This window comes from Triticum dicoccoides, chromosome 3B (genome assembly GCF_002162155.2).
Source record: "Triticum dicoccoides isolate Atlit2015 ecotype Zavitan chromosome 3B, WEW_v2.0, whole genome shotgun sequence".
In the NCBI taxonomy this organism is placed as follows: domain Eukaryota; kingdom Viridiplantae; phylum Streptophyta; class Magnoliopsida; order Poales; family Poaceae; genus Triticum; species Triticum dicoccoides.
Genome location: NC_041385.1, coordinates 28,768,035 through 28,787,419, shown reverse-complemented (window position 1 = coordinate 28,787,419; position 19,385 = coordinate 28,768,035). Strand labels below are relative to the sequence as shown.

The 19,385-nt window shown below is 44.8% G+C and overlaps 1 protein-coding gene across 1 annotated transcript in view; it reads left to right on the top strand.

Annotated features, from left to right (window-relative positions):
* Positions 1 to 9,377: 9,377 nt before the first annotated feature.
* The window catches only part of LOC119279165 (cytochrome P450 84A1-like), an 11,844-nt gene continuing 1,836 nt past the window's right edge, over positions 9,378 to 19,385 (top strand). The window contains exons 1-2 of the mRNA XM_037560522.1: positions 9,378 to 9,600; positions 16,298 to 16,870. Coding sequence (XP_037416419.1) covers positions 9,378 to 9,600; positions 16,298 to 16,870 — 796 coding nt within the window. The remainder of the gene's footprint in view (positions 9,601 to 16,297; positions 16,871 to 19,385) is intronic.

Here is a 19,385-nt window from a genome sequence, read left to right as displayed (position 1 = left end):
ATACATGCCTTCTTATCAATGCGGGTGATCATCCCTGTGGTGGGTAGCTGCTTGAATTTGATGATGATTGGCGTTGTAGCTGCTGACACACTAATTGGCCTCGCCCAGTTGGGTTTGCAGATGGATATGGGAAGCAGCGTGGTCAGTGGTGAGAAGTCAAGTCAAGCGTTTGGGCCTAAAGGAGATGCGAAAGGGACACGAACCTCTGTTTCTCGATGATACCTGGTCCATCTTCCCAGGGCTAAAGCAAAGCAGAGCACCTTGGTTCGTTCGAAATGTGAACCGAGAAAAGTAAACTATTCGCCATCCCATGGTAGGTGCTAATTAACGTGAGTCATCCGCCGGTCTCACACTAAAATATCAGCACCAGCTAATAGCTCCATTCGATTTTATGGGTCTACTACAATCCTCAAAATAAATCAAAGATTTTTCATTGCAAACATCTACTATTTGACTTCTAGTGTATGTGCGTAGAGTTTAAACCCACCATTAATGGAGATAGAGAGGCACCAACATAAGACAATACCAATCCGTGTGAAAAGAGATCATAAATGAGCTACGTCTCGCTTATTTCTCATGTATACGAAAAAATGTACACAAAAAATTAAAAGAAATATTGATTGTGTATTTTAAGTATATATTAAACATGTATGAAAAAAATTCATAGAGAATAAGAGATATGTACGACCTACATTCAATAAAGTAAGACATCAAAAACCATATATTCTTATAAAGTTAATTATGTTTTCAAAATTTATAAACATGTATATCAAAATGTTGATGCTGTATACAGAAATGGTACATTGTATGTGAGAAAATATTTATTGCCTCAAAAATGTTCACCATATATTTAAGTTTTTTTGACTATGTATTCCAAAAACTGTTTTAAAACTTCTATATAAGTATAAATGAACATCGTTTAAATTAAATGTACATTGTGCTACTACAAAAAGTAGGCATGCATTGAACAAAAAGGTAATTGTTGAAAACGACAATGAAACAAAGAAAAATGAAATAACCAACCAAATCCGAAAAAACAAGTAAAACAAAGGGAACCGATGAAAACCAATGGAAAACAAAGGAAAATAGTGAAACCCAAAAAAGAAACAAAGAAAAACGATAAAGAAACAAAAAGAATTGTAACACAGAAGAAAATAAAACATAGAAAATGGGTGAAAATGGAAGAAAACAAAAGATTCATAAAAAAGCAAATAAACCATGAAGAAATAAATAAAAACTGGGAAAAAAAGAAGCAAACCTTGAAAGCGATCGCGGGCGAGCGAACACGAATGCATGAATATGGGCTGCCCCAGTACAGGAGCGTGCAGTAGACACCTTAAGTCAAGTGCTCCTTTCAACTCTCTATAAGCGAGTTATAGTTCTCTTGACTTATTGCGACACCTGTGATCCTCTCTCCCTTTAGAGGTTCTGTTAGTAGACCAACCCAAGATTGTGCATTCTATGGATCGATACGAACTGGTTTAGAAGCTTCTACATATTTTTTGGGTGTATTTTATTTATGAGTTTTTGTTCGGGTTTTTATTTTTGCTCTTTGTTTTTCGGTTTTATATTTATTTTGAACATTTTAGAATACATGTCAACTTTTACAAATGTAGTTTGAACATTTTTTTACTTTCTCATGTTGTCCATTTTTTACATACAAGTTGAACATTTTCTGAATGCATCCTGAACATTTATCTGAATACGTGGTGAACATTTGTCTTAAAATGAGGCTAGGGATGGGCTGGCTCTCGACATGCATAGCCAGCATCTCCAAGGTAGAAATTGCCGTCTGGGATGTTGATCCAATCAGGTCGACTCATGCTGTCAGTGAGAATGTTAGCATCTTGGAGTTATGATGCCTTAAAATGAGGCTAGGGATGGGCTGTCTCTCGAGGACTATCCACTTTCTAACAGGGCTTTGGATGTTCAGGCACTGTAAGAATGTGAACTGAACCCGAGACACCTTGTCTGTTTCAGTTAATGTGATTGCTCAATTTTCTCATCCTTGAAAGAGGATACCAAATGAAGAGATGAGCAAACGAACAAGTGTTTGCAGCATTTGCCAAGGTAATCGGCATAAGCAGAATGTGCCTTGAATGGGGTGACCTTCCGAAGCAACCAAGAAGGGTGGTGCACCAAATGCGGTGTTATGGGGGTATGGAAGCAACACATGCTCGGAGCTCGTTGTATCAAAGCTAAAATAGTGGGCAGTGACATGTATTGAGATGAGGGCATTTGGAAGTGATTCCTCATTTGCGTGAGAATTCATATTTTAGTACCTGGAAGAAAATCATGATGTTATCAGGGATTTTTAAACTATCGCATTGTAACATGAAAAATACTTAAAAGTAGTAACTAGAGTAGGTTGGCTAGCAGTTAGTGATTGTAGTCACTAGTCGGTGTTGGTGTTACTGTTGTATTAGACTACTCATGTCCAAAATGTGTGTTGAAACAAAAGAAATGAATCAATAAAGAGACTTTATCATTGTATTGATTTGGAATAAAACCTCATTTTAACAACGGTTTTGAAGGTGTTGACCACACTAGTTGAATTTGGACATATACATGCCTTCTTATCAATGCTGGTGATCATCCCTGTGGTGGGTAGTTGCTTGAATTTGATGATGTTTGGCATTGTAGCTGCTGACACACTAATTGGCCTCGCCCACTTGGGTTTGCAGATGGATGGGCAGCAGCGTGGTCAGTGGTGAGAAGTCAAGTCAAGCGTTTGGGCCTGAACGAGATGCGAAAGGGACACGAACCTCTGTTTCTCGATGATACCTGGTCCATCTTCCCTGGGCTAAAGCAAAGCAGAGCACCTTGGTTCGTTCCAAATGTGAACCGAGCAAAGTAAACTATTCGCCATCCCATGGTAGTGCTAATTAAGGTGAGTCATCCGCCGGTCTCACACTAAAATATCAGCACCAGCTAATAGCTCCATTCGATTTTATGGGTCTACTACAATCCTCAAAATAAATCAAAGATTTTTCATTGCAGACATCTACTACTTGACTTCTAGTGTATGTGCGTAGAGTTTAATCCCACCATTAATGGAGATAGAGAGGCACCATCATAAGACAATACCAATCCATGTGAAAAGAGATCATTAATGAGCTACGTCTCGCTTATTTCTCATGTATACGAAAATAATGTACACGAAAAATTAAAAGAAATATTGATTGTGTATTTTCAGTATATATTAAAGATGTATGAAAAAAATTCCTAGTAAATAAGAGATATGTACGACATACATTCAATAAAGTAAGACGTCAAAAACCATATATTCTTATAAAGTTGATTATGTTTTCAAAATTTATAAACATGTATATCAAAATGTTGATGTTGTATACAGAAATGGCACATTGTATGTGAGAAAATATTTATTGCCTCAAAAATGTTCACCATATATTTAAATTTTTTTGACTATGTATTCCAAATAGTGTTTCAAAACTTGTATATAAGTAAAAATGAACATCGTTTAACTAAAATGTACATTGTGCTACTACAAAAAGTAGACATGCATCGAACAAAATGGAGTGTGACACTCCAAAAAGTTTCATATGGTTTTCAGCAAAAAAAATTTGTTTGATTTGAAGGAGGCTATTCAAAATCTTTTAAAAAGACTCTCCTTCTCAAAATTTTCTCTTTTGTCAAAATTTTATTTTGGGTCATCCTCAACGTTGATGTTTGGTATTAAAGGCTTTTCCTTGGTGTTGACTCACCACAATTATTTTTTGAAAAGTTTTTTATTTAAAAGGAAATCCTATGGGTTTAGGTTTATTCCCTTTTATTCAAACCATCCTCTTCCACCATGCCTCATGTTTTAAAATTTCTCCCAAAACACCTCCCTCCACTTTGGGTCAAGTCATATATCAAAACCTAGAAAGTGCAACCCATTTTGATTTTTATTTCATTTATTTTATCCCCAAAACTATTTCTGTCATTTATTTTGGACCTAGGTGGTTTACAAAGGAACTACCTGAATCCTTTTGAGTTCTGATCCCAAACCAACTCCTATGACTAGTTCTTAGCACCCCCAACCTAGATCCATCAAGATCCACTCTTCCACAGTTCAAAAGTTTCAAGTTTTGCTCACTGCAAGTTTGGACCAGATTTATCATTTTTGGTGAAATTCATATTTTTCTCCTCCAAAAATTCTGGGATAAATCAGGCAGCCCTCAGGTGCATTGAGTGTTCACCTCACCAAAGATCAGCTCCAGATAAATTTCCCACATGCCAAAAACATTTCATCGAACACATGGCAGGCACTGTTGCTGTTCAGGTTCAGTAAATTCAGAGTTCAGTGTTGTAGTTGCGCCGTCAGTGTCGTTTTCTTCAGAGACACGGCGTCGATCTGACCAGTGCCCACTCTGGCGCCATGCACGCTGCTCCTCCTTATCCAGAGCGCCGCACGTTCTTTTGGACGGGCACAGGTGTCGGTGGCGGCGTGCCTCGCCGATGCCGTTAACTTCTGCGGTGGCAGAGCCACCCGTGGCACCCGGTGGGAGCCAGCACCCGCTTTCGGCGCCGTCCAGCACCGCCCAAGCCACCCGAGGCCTCCGCATGGCCGTCTGCTTGCCTGCACGCGCTGCGGCACCGTTGCCGTGGCCTGAACAGCATAGAGCGTGCTCCTTGCCGCCGCGAGCTCCGTACGCCGTTCTGTTCGGAACCTGGAGTATCAACCAGGGCAGGCGAGGATTAGCACTGAAATGGAACCAGTAGACCATCACGATGATGCCTAGCCGCCTTAATCGACTGACCACCCACTGCCTCGCCGTAATCGTCGCCGGCGTTATCCCGTTCACGGCCACTACCTTGGATCGCCTATAAAAAGGAGCCCCGAGCTCCCTTTCAACCCCGCACCACACTTCCACCTCACCAGAGCCCGGCCTAGCCACCAGGAGGGACCCGAGGAGATCTCCTTCCCCGACTCCGGCCACCCCGATCCGCCTCGGCCTCCGGCGTGATTCGCTCAGGTGAGACCACACCCGCCTTCCAGACCATGCCAGTCGCCTCCTACTCCACCCAATGCCCTAACCCGAGCGCCAATTCGACCCTTGCAGCCCTCCCCGGCGAGATCCACCGACACCCGAGCCGCCGTCCGCTGGAGTGAAGGCCGCCATCGACGTGGGGCTCGCCGACGACCAACTCCACCACCCACAGACGCGGGAGAGCACCCTGAGTCTGTAGGTACCCTCCGCTCCTCCTAACACGCCGTGGATCATCGCCGGCAACCACCGCAAGCTTCGGGCGCCGGCGCGCTCTGTTTTCTCTCTCAAACTTTCAAACCTGGCGGGTGGGACCCCTTGTCAGCTTTTTCCCTTTTTACCGAACCGTGTTCTGAAAACGCCTTCGGGCAGAATACGTCTTCCCTTTAGAGTTGGCGGGTTTTTAATCGAATCGTTTTCTATTTTTATAAGCTAGCCCGTGGAAACTTTCTGTTTCATCACAGATAAGTCACTGGACTATCCCTCAAAAAAAAAGTCATTGGACTAAAACTTCAATAACTTTTAAACAAAAAATGATTTTTGATTGATTCTTTTTCTATCATCTTTATTTTTCTGTCTAGTTTTTTATCAGATTTATTTGAAAAATATTTGGAACATTTTTTTGTGCACACACGATATTTACGTTAGTGCGTTTTCTTTATACCATAGATACCGGAGGAGGTGACGGAACCGCGAACTTCACCGAGCTAGACTCCGACTACTCCGAACCAGGCAAGCATGTTTGAACCTTTGATATAATGACTGTTTTGCATGTTTGCATTGAGTAGTTAGTTCATGGCATGTTTATATGCATAGCAGTAAGTGTTATATTGCATGCAAAGCTGATGCAAGTGAGCTTCGAAAACTCCATATATTATTTGATGTGAGTTTACATGATCATGTGGTGACATGAGGGTGGTAAGATGGCAGTGTTGAAGCATGCCAGTCTTATGCCAAACCATTTAACTCCAATGTCAACGTGGATCAAGTCACGTTACCATCCATTCCTTTTTGTGCTACCACATGTCTTCTACAAAGAATATGGTTTAGTAAGTTGCAAACCGCTTTCCTCGTACACAACAAATAGAGAGGCCGTGATGAGGGTTCCATGGCCCTGGATTAAAGCCAGTCATCCGGTCAGGGGGCATGGGTGTTTCCGGTTGGAACCGAGAGGGGGGCACCCATTAGAGCGCGCGAATATAAATTTGATCCCATGCTATTCGAGGTTGTGGCCTCCCCGTCTCAAAGTTTTCTTGAACGTTGCCTAGGGTGATTTCTCGCATCGTGAGGTGGAATGGGTGTGTACTGGTTAGGTGTGTTTCTACCGAAATACCATAAACTGAACTAGTCCTTCGTGACTACTGAAATCCGTTGGCTGTGGTTAAATAGTACAAACTCTGCAGAGTCAAAATCATTCGAGTAAACGTGTCTATGGTCAAGGACCGTGTTCAACTTGTCCTTGTCAGTCTCAGTGTCAGTTTCAGTGACAAATCTCCGGTGAACAGACATGAGTATTAAGTCCGGCTAAATGATTACTCCTGTGGATGGACTAACCCGTTTATTATGATGTACTGAGTATTTCCTTGGAGTGATTTAACCTCATGAATTTATTGAATACGAATGATGAAATATAAGCCCTTTCTGTGATGTTGCTTAGACGTCCGACTGTGGCATTCTTGTTATTTACTTTCGATACAAGCCATTTTTGTGATGTCGCTTAGACGTCCGACTGTGGCAGTCTTGTTATTTACTTTTGATATAAGCCCTTTATGTGATGTCGCTCAGACGTCCAACTGTGGCACACGTGCTATTTAATTTAGATATAAGCCCTTTACGTGATGTCGCTCAGACGTCCGACTGTGGCATCACTGTTATTTATTTTCATTATAAGCCCTTTCCGATATGTCGCGTAGACATCCGACTGTGGCATGCACTGTCATTTACATTTCAATATAAGCCCTTTATGTGGTGTCGCTCAGACGCCCAACTGCGGCATGTTAATCTATTTTTTTTACCTTTCGAGGCGTCGCTTCAGACACCCGATCGGTTTTCGGTTATTTTGGGGATTTCGGGAGGACTACCGCCTGACTTCCTTTTTTATTTACATGCCGTGCAAATTTATTATTTAAGTGTGCATTGCTAACTGCTCATGGTGCATCATGTTTGCATTTGTTATATCTTATGTCTGAACTGTCTTGCGAGTACATTCAAAGTACTCACCTGGCTTGTTGATTTGGCCAGATGTTGACGAAGGCGATCTCATGGATGAAGAGTACGATAGCGAGTTTGACGCCTAGAGGAGTCCCAGTCAGTCCCGTGCGATCCTGGATTTGGTCACTTGTATCATATACGCTTCCGCTACCCGAATAAAATCATCGAGCCTCACTTCGACGCTCGATGAGTTGCAGGATTAGGAGTCATGTCACCCACTCCACTGTGACATATCCACCACCACTTTTATTACGAGTCGGCAGTATGCCACCACACCCTTGTGTCATATCCGCCCTTATGTATAATATTGGCGTGTTTGTAATAAATTATTGAGCAACCTCAGCTCAACCCTGTATAATATTTAATACTACTGGATTTCTGTATCAAGTATTTGTCTACCAGTAAGGAGGATTTTTCCTATACTGGTCTATATTAAGGTCGGTTTCTCAATAAGTCTTTTATTGAAAAACGGTCGTGACAAACTTGGTACCAGAGCCAGGCTGACTGTAGGAAGCCACTAGGTGCGATCGCTAATCGGTTATTCGCGTAATAAGTGCTATTTTAATATTTTGCAAATGTAGTCATTTTTTGACAGTCAGTGTAAATTTAGGATCTGACTATTCAGAATTTTTGCCTACTTTTGTAGATGGCTGGCAACGACTGTGAGTCACATGTGTTCACCAACGTGCCTGAGGGGTTCGTCAAGCTTCTCACCTCCATCGTCAAAATCGCGATCGGGCCATCGACTCGTCCGGAGTTCACACTCTACCAGCACAAGATCAACGATAGTCTGTCCATGCACCAGGCCGCGGTGCAATTCAAGGGAGGGCGTGTTGAGTTACGCCGCTTCCGGTTTGTGGGAAGAGACATGCCTACGGAGAGGCATGCTATGCAGATGGCTGCCCGTGAGGCGATAGCTCGTCTTCGGGATGTTCTTCCTTCAATGAAGACTCATCGCTACCGCTACCTCCCCTGCCACGTGCCATACATCTGTCACTACGCATTTGCTTGCCCTAGGGGAGAGAGGGATGAGGCTATTGAGATGCTGGTTGAATATCTCAAGGCACTCGAGGCAACATTTGATAACCTCGTGGATGACCTTGTGGCTGCTCGTATGGCCGTCGTGCATAGCTGTTCAGCCAACAGGAGGGAGCTTCTCCATACAACTCCACCGCTGACTTACGTCTCGTCCTCTGCATCCCACACACCTGCCACCCTCGCCACTGCTCGCCGCCTGCCTACTCCTGAAGAATTTGACCGAGTCATCGCTCCTACTCCAGTCAGAGCTGCACCACCTACCGCACCCGCACCAGCTCCACAGCTCAGTGCTTCACGTCTGGAGCCTATTATTGAGGAGGAGGTTGAGTCTCCAGCATCACTGGGCCTTACCCTTGGCAGGCCGAGGGAAATCCTCACCATCTCCGACTGAGTACGCCTAGCAGCCGTGCAGTGTGTCAGCTTGTATGATATGTTTATATGTATATAGGTTGTGAGAAGTAGTCTGTGTGCGCATCATGTAGGAACTGGGAAAGTGCACTAGCCTAAATAACATGTCAGGAATGTGTACGCACATCCTGAGTGATGTATTGTATAATTATGGCTTGCGTGTAAGATATGTACTGAGCGGTCCTTCTCCATGCGCAATCAAGTGTTTTCTTGAAAAATGTTGGAATTCTTAAATTTTATTTGTCTTGCAAAATATTTTTTTTTTGCCACTCATCTTTTCTCATAAGTTTTTCAAAAAATACCCCAGAGCAGAAAATGTCTCGTCCTTGGACTCGTTCTATGCCAAGTCCACCGGAAGAAAATTTTGGTACGCAGACAAGCAACAATTTCACACAGGGACAGTCAAGTCAGCAAGGCATTGAAGCAGCATTTTCTCAAGTATGCCGCCTCTATGAGCAGAGTCAGCAACAACATCAAGAAATGATGAACCAAGTCATCAATATGGGAAATCACCGCGGACCGTATCGGCAACAATCCAAATTGTCTGAGCTACAAAAGACGCGTCCCCTAACATTTTCTCATACTGACAAACCTCTTGAGGCCGATGATTGGCTTCGAGACATTGAAAGAAAATTAATTATTGCACAATGTTAAGACCGTGAGAAAGTACTATATGCACCGCACTATATCACTGGAGCGGCCGCATCATGGTGGGAGAATTTCCTACACATGCACCCCAATGAAAATGATATCACCTGGGAGGAATTTAAAGAAGGTTTTCGTGGGGCGCACATTCCCAGAAGTATTATGAAGCTCAAGAAGAGGGAGTTTGATGACCTCAAGCAGAGGACCATGACAGTGACTGAGCACAACAGTCAGTTTACTCTACTGTCTCGCTACGCCAACGAAGAGCATACGACTGAAAACAAGAAGATGGAGAAATTCCTGGACGGTATGGCACCAGCGCTTAAATGCCAGCTGGTCGTACACACTTTCCCAGATTTCAAAATACTGGTGGACAAGGCTATTACATTGGAAAATGAGTGCCGCAGCTTGGAGGATTTCCGCAAGCGCAAAAGGGACCAGACTACTCTTGCTCGCAACCACCGGAGCAAGACAGAGTTTCAGAAGAGTGGGGTACACAAACCCACGACCAATGTTTCACGCCCAAACAAAAATTTCCATGCAAGGGACAAGGAGTTTACATATCACCCAGGTGTTACTTGCTACGCCTGCGGAGAAGAAGGACACTATGCCAAGCAGTGTCCCAAGCCAAGAAACTCGGCCCCCAAGCCAAACAACAGTGGCAATAATGCAACGCCCAAGCGAAACAACTTCAACCCCAATAACAACCACAAGAAGGGTCACTTGAACCACGTGACCAGGGAGGAAGCACAGAATGCCCCGGATATCGTACTCGGTATGTTCCTGTCAACACAATACCTTCCACGGTTTTGTTTGATTCTGGAGCTTCTCACTCGTTCATTTCAAAGACATTTGCTTTGCAAAATGATTTCTCGATGCTTCCCTTGGAAAAATTCATGATCATCAAGTCCCCTGGGATTAAGCAAGTTACTCAGAGTTACTGCCAAGGTGTGGTTATTGAGCTTGAAGGACTAGAGTTTCATGCAAACCTCATCGTATTGGAAAATAAGGGATTGGATGTTATCCTAGGAATGGACTGGTTAACCACCAACAAAGGATTTATTGACTGATTCAATCGGACTGTGATTCTTACCCATCATCACGGGAAGACAATAAAAATTTCAGCTCAGGAAAGACAGATATCACGGCAACCAAGGTTGAACAAGGTAGACATTTCAGAGATTAGTAAAGTTCCAGTGGTATGTGAGTTCCCCGACGTATTTCCCGAAGAGCTACCAGGCATGCTGCCAGACCGAGAAATAGAGTTCATCATTGAGCTAGCACCTGGAACCACCCCCATTTACAAGAAGCCATATAGAATGGCACCCTCCAAGTTAGTAGAACTAAAGAAGCAGATAAATGAATTACTGGACAAATGATTTATACGAGCGAGCTCCTCACCTTGGGGTTCACCAGTATTATTTGCCAAGAAAAAGGATGTGACACTAAGATTATGTATAGACTATCAAGCACTCAACATGGTCACCATCAAAAACAAATATCCAATGTCGTGGATAAATGACTTATTTGACCAGCTCGCACAAGCCAAGGTCTTCTCAAAAATTGATTTGAGGTCTGGGTGACATCAATTAAAAGTACGGACAGAGGATATTCCCAAGACAGCGTTTACCTCAAGATACGGACTATATGAGTTTACAGTAATGCCATTTGGACTGACAAACGCCCCCGCATATTTCGTCCACCTCATGAACAAAGTATTTATGAAATTTGTGGACAAATTTGTGGTGGTATTCATTGACGATATTCTGGTATACTCCAAGACACCAAAAGAGCACGCTGAACATCTCAGGATTGTAGTGGGAGAATTAAGGAAACATCAATTATACGCCAAGTTCAGCAAATGTGAATTTTGGTTAAGACAAGCTGGTTTTCTAGGCCATGTACTAACCCAAGAAGGTGTTGCCGTAGACCCAGAAAAAATCAAGACCATACTTGGCTGGAAACCACCAGCTAGCGTAACGGATGTACGAAGTTTCTTGGGAATGGCAGGATACTACCGAAGATTTATTGAAGGATTCTCCGCCATAGCAAAACCAATGACGCAGTTACTCAAGAAGGATAAAAAGTTTGTATGGACTGAAGCCTGCGAGAAAAGTGTCCAAGAACTCAAAAGGAAATTAACAACATCACCAGTCATGGTTACCAGACATATACAAGAGTTTTGAAGTATATTGTGACGCATCCCGGAAGGGCCTCGGATGCGTATTAATGCAAGAAGGCAAGGTAGTCGCATACGCTTCCAGGCAATTACGGAAGCATGAAGAGAATTATCCCACACATGACTTGGAGTTGGCAGCAGTCATTCATGCACTCAAGGAGTGAAGACACTTTTTGCTTGGGAATCGTTGTGAAATATATACGGACCATAAAAGCCTCAAATATATTTTCACACAACCAGAACTCAATTTGCGACAACGACGCTGGTTGGAATTAGTGAAAGATTATCATGTTGGCATTCACTACCATCCAGGAAAAGCAAATGTAGTGGCGGATGCTCTTAGTCGGAACCCCAGCTCGGGCAACGACAGTCTACCAAATTTGAGACCTGAATTTCAGCAGGAGTTTGCTAAACTCAACTTGGTGATGGTCACCGAAGGAAATGTGTCGAACTTGGAAATACAACCTACCCTGATAGAACAGATTAAGGAGGCTCAACGTGGACACCCCAGCATTGAAGGCATAAAAAGGAAAGTGAGTTTGGGCAAGCCCTCAGAATTCATCATAGACGAGGATGGAATATTGTGGTACGGAGATAGGCTTTGCGTACCAAATATCGAGGACCTTAAACAGCAAATTCTAGCTAAAGGCCACACCGCTCTATATTCAATCCATCCTGGAGGAACCAAAATGTGCAAGGACCTTCAGGAAAAGTTTTGGTGGCACGGTATGAAAAGGGACATAGCCACGTTCATTGCATGTTGTGATTCATGCCAACGCATTAAGGCCGAGCACCAGAAACCCGGACTATTACAGCCAAACAAAATACCCGAGTGGGATTGGAATGGATTTTATTGTCGGACTACCTCGGTCATGATACGGAAATGATGCCATATGGGTCATCACAGATCGACTGACTAAGGTGGCACATTTCATCCCGGTGAAGACAACCTACACCACTCAGAAGCTTGCCAGGTTTTACCTCGCCCGTATCGGCTGTCTGCACGGAGTTCCAAAGACTATAATATCTGACAGAGGCACCCAATTCGTCTCTAGATTTTGGGATCAATTACAACAAGCCCTGGGAACTCAACTAGCATTCAGTACAGCATACCACCCCCAGACTGATGGACAAACGGAACGCGTGAACCAAATTCTGGAGGACATGCTGAGAGCATGTGTCCTCACCTATGGAACCAGTTGGGAAGAAAGCTTACCATATGCCGAGTTCGCATACAACAACAGTTACCAAGCCAGCCTACAAATGGCACCTTTTGAAGCTTTGTACGGGCGTAGATGTCGTACCCCACTAAATTGGTCAGAGACCGGAGACAGTCGTATCTTCGGCCCAGACATGCTCAAGGAGGCTGAGGAGAAGGTTAAGCTAATCAGGGACCGACTCAAGACAACTCAAAGTCGACAGAAGAGTTATTACGATCGAAAACATCGGGGAGTCAGTTTTGAACCCGGTGAGTATGTGTACCTACGAGTATCACCTATGAGGGGCCTACAACGATTCAAGGTTAAAGGAAAGCTAGCACCAAGATTCATCGGACCCTTCTGTGTAGTTGCATGAAGAGGCACAGTAGCCTACCAGCTAGACCTACCCGAAGAACTGTCAGACGTCCACGACGTGTTCCACGTCTCACAGTTGAGGAAGTGCATAAGCAACCCAGAGAAGCATGTATCCCATGAAGACAATGACGTGCAACCAGACCTCATCTTCAGGGAACGTCCAATAAAAATATTGGAAGAGTCTGAAAGGAGGACCCGTCAGAAAACAATCAAGTTTTTCCAAGTTCAGTGCAGCAATCACACCGAGAATGAAGCAACATGGGAAAGAGAGGATTTTCTTCGGACAGACCCACACCTATTTGAGGATCAGCTGAAATCTCGGGGACGAGATTTTTCCTAAGGGGGTAGGTGTTGTGACACTCCAAAAATTTTGATTTGGTTTTCAGCAAAAAAAAAATTGTTTGATTTGAAGGAGGCAATTCAAAATCTTTTAAAAAGACTCTCCTACTCAAAATGTTCTCTTTTGTCAAAATTTTATTTTGGGTCATCCTCAACCTTGATGTTTGGTATTAAGGCTTTTCCTTGGTGTTGACTCGCCACAATTATTTTTTGAAAAGTTTTTCATTTAAAAGGAAATCCTATGGGTTTTGGTTTATTCCCTTTTATTCAAACCATCCTCTTCCACCATGCCTCATGTTTAAAAATTTCTCCCAAAACACCACCCTCCACTTTGGGTCAAGTCATATATCGAAACCTAGCAAGTGCAACCCATTTTGATTTTTATTTCATTTATTTTATCCCCAAAACTATTTCTGTCATTTATTTTGGACCTAGGTGGTTTACAAAGGAAGTACCTGAATCCTTTTGAGTTCTGATCCCAAACCAACTCCTATGACTAGTCCTTAGCACCCCCAACCTAGATCCATCAAGATCCACTCTTCCATAGTTCAAAATTTTCAAGTTTTGCTCACTGCAAGTTTGGACCAGATTTATCATTTTTGGTGAAATTCATATTTTTTCTTCTCCAAAAATTCTGGGATAAATCAGGCAGCACCCAGGTGCATTGAGTGGTCACCTCACCGAAGATCAGCTCTAGATAAATTTCCCACATGCCAAAAACATTTCATCGAACACCTGGCAGGCACTGTTGCTGTTCAGGTTCAGTAAATTCAGAGTTCAGTGTTGCAGTTGCACCGTCAGTGTCGTTTTCTTCAGAGACACGGCATCGATCTCACCAGTGCCCACTCTGGCGCCATGCACACTGCTCCTCCTCCTTATCCAGAGCGCCGCACGTTCTTTTGGATGGGCGCGGGTGTCGGTGGCGGCGTGCCTCGCCGACGCCGGCAACTTCTGCGGTGGCAGAGCCACCCGTGGCAGCCAGTGGGAGCCAGCACCCACTTTTGGCGCCGTCCAGCACCGCCCGAGCCACCCGAGGCCTCCGCGTGGCAATCTGCTTGCCTGCGCGCGCTGCGGCACCGTCGTCGTGGCCTGAGCAGCGCAGAGCGTGCTCCCTGCCGCTGACGAGCTCCGTACGCCGTTCCGTTCGGAACCTGGAGTATCAACCAGGGCAGGCCAAGATTAGCACTGAAATGGAACCAGTAGACCATCGCGATGATGCCTAGCCGCCTTAATCACCTGACCACCCACTGCCTCGCCGCAATCGTCGCCGGCGTTATCTCATTCACGGCCACTACCTTAGATCGCCTATAAAAAGGAGCCCCGAGCTCCCTTTCAACCCCGCACCACACTTCCACCTCACCAGAGCCCCGCCTAGCCACCAGGAGGGACCCGAGGAGGTCTCCTTCCCCGACTTCGGCCACCCCGATCCGCCTCGGCCTCCGGCATGATTCGCTCAGGTGAGACCACACCCGCCTTCCAGACCATGGAAGTCGCCTCCTACTCCACCCAATGCCCTAACCCGAGCGCCAATTCGACCCTTGCAGCCCTCCCCGCCGAGATCCACCGACGCCCGAGCCGCCGTCCGCCGGAGTGAAGGCCGCCGTCGACGTGGGGCTCGCCGACGACCAACTCCACCACCCACAGACGCGGGAGAGCACCCTGAGTCCGTAGGTACCCTCCGCTCCTCCTAACTCGCCGTGGATTGTCGCCGGCGACCACCGCAAGCTTCGGGCGCCGGCGCGCTCTGTTTTCTCTCTCAAACTTTCAAACCTGACGGGTGGGACCCCTTGTCAGCTTTTTCCCTTTTTACCGAACCGTTTTCTGAAAAGGCCTTTGGGCAGAATATGTTTTCCCTTTAGAGTTGGCGGGTTTTTAATCGAATCGTTTTCTGTTTTTATAAGCTAGCCCCTGGAAACTTTCTGTTTCATCACAGATAAGTCCCTGGACTAAAACTTCAATAACTTTTAAACAGAAAATGATTTTTGATTGATTCTTTTTTTGTCATCTTTATTTTTCTGTCTAGTTTTTTATCAGATATATTTGAAAAATATTTGGAACATTTTTTTGTGCACACACGGTATTTATGTTAGTGCGTATTTTCTTTATACCGTAGATACCGGAGGAGGTGACGGAACCGCGAACTTCACCGAGCTAGACTCCGACTACTCCAAACCAGGCAAGCATGTTTGAACCTTTGATATGATGAGTGTTTTGCATGTTTGCATTGAGTAGTTAGTTCATGGCATGTTTATATGCATAGCAGTAAGTGTTATATTGCATGCAAAGCTGATGCAAGTGAGCTTCGAAAACTCCATATGTTATTTGATGTGAGTTTACATGATCATGTGGTGACATGAGAGGTGGTAAGATGGCAGTGTTGAAGGGATCCGGCTTGCCTGCTCCCTTTCCATGCTCCCATCCGTGCTCCCACTTCATCCTACGGCTGTCTTTTCCCCTTTTTCTTTTCTAATCTAATCATCTCCCCCCTGATTTTCAGGGGGTGGGGACGGGTCTTATTTTCTTCCAATCAAATCAAGCCACGTATGCGGGAGCACGGATGGGAGCATGGGAAGGGAGCAGGCAAGTATCGTCCGTGTTGAAGCATGCCAGTCTTATGCCAAACCATTTAACTCCAATGTCAACGTGGATCAAGTCACGTTACCATCCATTCCTTTTTGTGCTACCACATGTCTTCTGCAAAGAATATGGTTTAGTAAGTTGCAAACCACTTTCCTCGTACACACCAAATAGACAGGCCGTGATGAGGGTTCCATGGCCCTGGATTAAAGCCAGTCATCCGGTCAGGGGGCATGGATGTTTCCGGTTGGGACCGAGAGGGGGGCACCCCTTAGAGCGCGCGAATATAAATTTGATCCCATGCTATTTGAGATTGTGGCCTCCCCGTCTCAAAGTTTTCTTGAACGGCCGCTCCGACCTGGCGTTCGCCCACAGCGGCGCCCACGTGCGCGCCATGCGCAAGCTCTGCGCCACGAACCTCTTCAGCCGGCGCCGCGCCGAGACGTGGCTCGCCGTGCGCGACGGGTACAGGGCGCTGGCCCGCGACGTTGGCAGGCGCAGCGGCCAGGCCGTGAACCTAGGCGAGCTCATCTTCAAGCACACCGTCGGCGTCATCTTCCGCGCTGCCTTCAGCGCCGGCGACGAAGAACTGGACGAGTTCATCGTCATCCTCCGGGTGTTCTCCAAGGTCTTAGGCGAGTTCCACGTCGGCGACTACTTCCCGTGGCTCCGCTGGACGGCCCGGCTGGGCTTCAACCGCCGCCTCCACGCAGCGCGCAGCGCCCTCGACAAGTTTACCGACAAGATAATTGATGACCACGTGAGGAGAGGGAAGAACCCCGCCGATGCTGACGCCGACTTGGTAGATGGCCTGCTCGCTTTCCTCGCCGAGGCGAACCTATCCAAAGGGAAGGACAGCGAGAACGCCCTCCCCTTCACCCGCGACAACGTCAAGGCCATGATCATGGTACGTTACTATGACTCGAAGTTCACTCTAAGCAGTTCACTCTAAGCAGTATTAGAAGTCTTACATCTTACTATGACTCGAAGTTCACGCTCATTATAGTGGGGAGTAACTTAGAATAGTAACATGCATACGTTACTACTCTATGTTACTACCCTTATAGTGTGAAGTGTCATATGTGTAGTAACATACACATGTTCATTTATTGTATTGTAGACTCATTTTGCATTGGAAAGCGCTATGTGATGTTAAACATATTAGGTTACTCTATTTGCCTCTCTCCTCATTAACTACTTGCCGCATCAATATTTTTGTTTATGTGGCATCTATGTTACTATCTATGTTACTCCCACTATGACCAGCCTAAGCAGTTCACTCTAAGGCTGGTCCTAGTGGGAAGTAACTTAGACTAGTAACATGCATTTGTTACTAGTCTATGTTACTATCTTCATAGTGGGTAGTAACATATGGATGGTAACATGCAAGCCTTCATTAATTGATATATAGACTCATTTTACCTCGGGGTGTGTTATGTTATAGTAACATATTATGTTACCACAAGGCATCTCTTTCCTCATTAACTCCATGCCACATAAGCAATTTTTTCTTGGGATGTGCTATGTTACTACCTAAGTTACTCTCACTATGGCTAGCCTAAGCAGTATTAGAAGTCTTTAGTGTATTTATTTCTCTTCTAGTACTGTCCAGCGAATTAAGTGTCACATGTTCTTTTTCGAAAGTGGCATTCTAGACCCGAACTTATATCGCCTGAATAGTACTCCCTCGTTAATAAATATAAGAGCGTTTAGATCATACAGAGGGAGTAAAATACAAATTATACTACTCATTAAGACAAAAATCTGCACATATGTAGCACACTCATTAAGACCATTATGCAGCCATTAGGGTTACAAATACATGGTAGTAGGTAAGGGCATCTCCATCAGTTCCCAATAATCCATCCCCAATAGGGTATATTCGGGTTGCGCTAATAACATTTTTTGGGTTATTGGGGGAGGTGGTGCAATAGACCCCCAACGCATGCAGGGCCCATTTGTCAGCGGGTGATCTTTTCCATAGTTGTCTCCTATTTTGGAAAGCTGAGAATCGTGACATAACAGCAAGTTATTCAAATAACATGTCATTCAAACGCACCACACCTTGTTAATTGCATGTCACATAAGTGAATTTATGAATAGGGGGCTCAGGTGCCCAACAAGTGAACTTTCATTTTCTCTCTTCAACAATGAGCAATTTTTGTCCCGAATCCCCGATACGGGAAATTTATTAGAGAAACGAGAGCTACTAGAGATGCTCGAAAGGGGTGTAGAGGAGTGCAACCAAATCAACATTACAATGGACAAAAAAAAACATGCATCCCAGAATTCTAGGTTGCATTTCTAGTCCAGTGATGATGTTCCTGACAACAATTGCTAGTTGAAAGCCTTGCTACAGAAAAACATGGTGTTGCGGCTTTCCCTGGTGCCCCACGACATGGTGGTAACCATAGTGGAGAGAACGAAGGGAACAATGGGAATAGAGGATGCAAGACCCTCTTCCCCGAGGATGCAATTAAGCATCATGGTAGAGAGGCTTGTAATGTTTAGGTTGTCAATCAATTGTCATCATCACCGTGCAAATCCTTGATAGTAAGAATGAGTGGTTAAGTTCTTGCCAACTGACAGAGTTGAAGGACTTATGTCAGTCCACCATGGGGATAATGGTGGGGCGCTCACTGTTTGAAGCAACAGTAAACCAACTCCAAGCTACAAACATTCTTTTAGATGCACACTGGGGATTCGGATGGTGCACACGAGGAAGATTTACCTAGGTTCGGGCCCTCGAATCAAGGTAAGACCCCACTTCATGTTTGACTATATTGGTGGATTTAGCCTTTTAGGAAAACTAAGGTTTGTGTGTACAAGAGGTGCTCGGTCGTAAGATCAGATATTGTGTATTGTGTCATAAGGTGAAGGTGTCGATCAGAGGGTCCCTTTCATATCTTATATATGTATGGACGAGGCTAGGTTTATAGACCACGGGTCAATCTGGGGGTGGTCTAGAGTCCTTGTCGGTTTGTACATGACTAATACAGAAGACCTATGCTATGTAGAAGCAGACTCCTTGTGTTGATGCGCCCTGTATTTCCGGAGAACTTCGAGGAGCAAGCATGGGCCACTCCATGGTTGTTGGGACACTCATGTCCTTCCTGGTTATGGGGGCATGATATTGTTAGTCAGCCACATGATCCTCATTTTGGGGTGGGTCTCCATGACACAATTTGGCAATGAGACGGTGCGGAAGTTTTTGGTGGTGTAGAATCATTGTTAGGGAGGACGGCAATGCGGTTGCATTTTACGCCGAAGAGACCGGACAAGTGGTTGAAGTAGTTAACGGGATGCATGAGTACGGGCTCAATTAGCATCCAAAGGTGCTTGAGGAAGGCAAGGCCCAAGCCACAGAGACTAGAAGTACTATCAATAGCATGGAGAATACCACCTTATTCAGAAAAAAAAAAT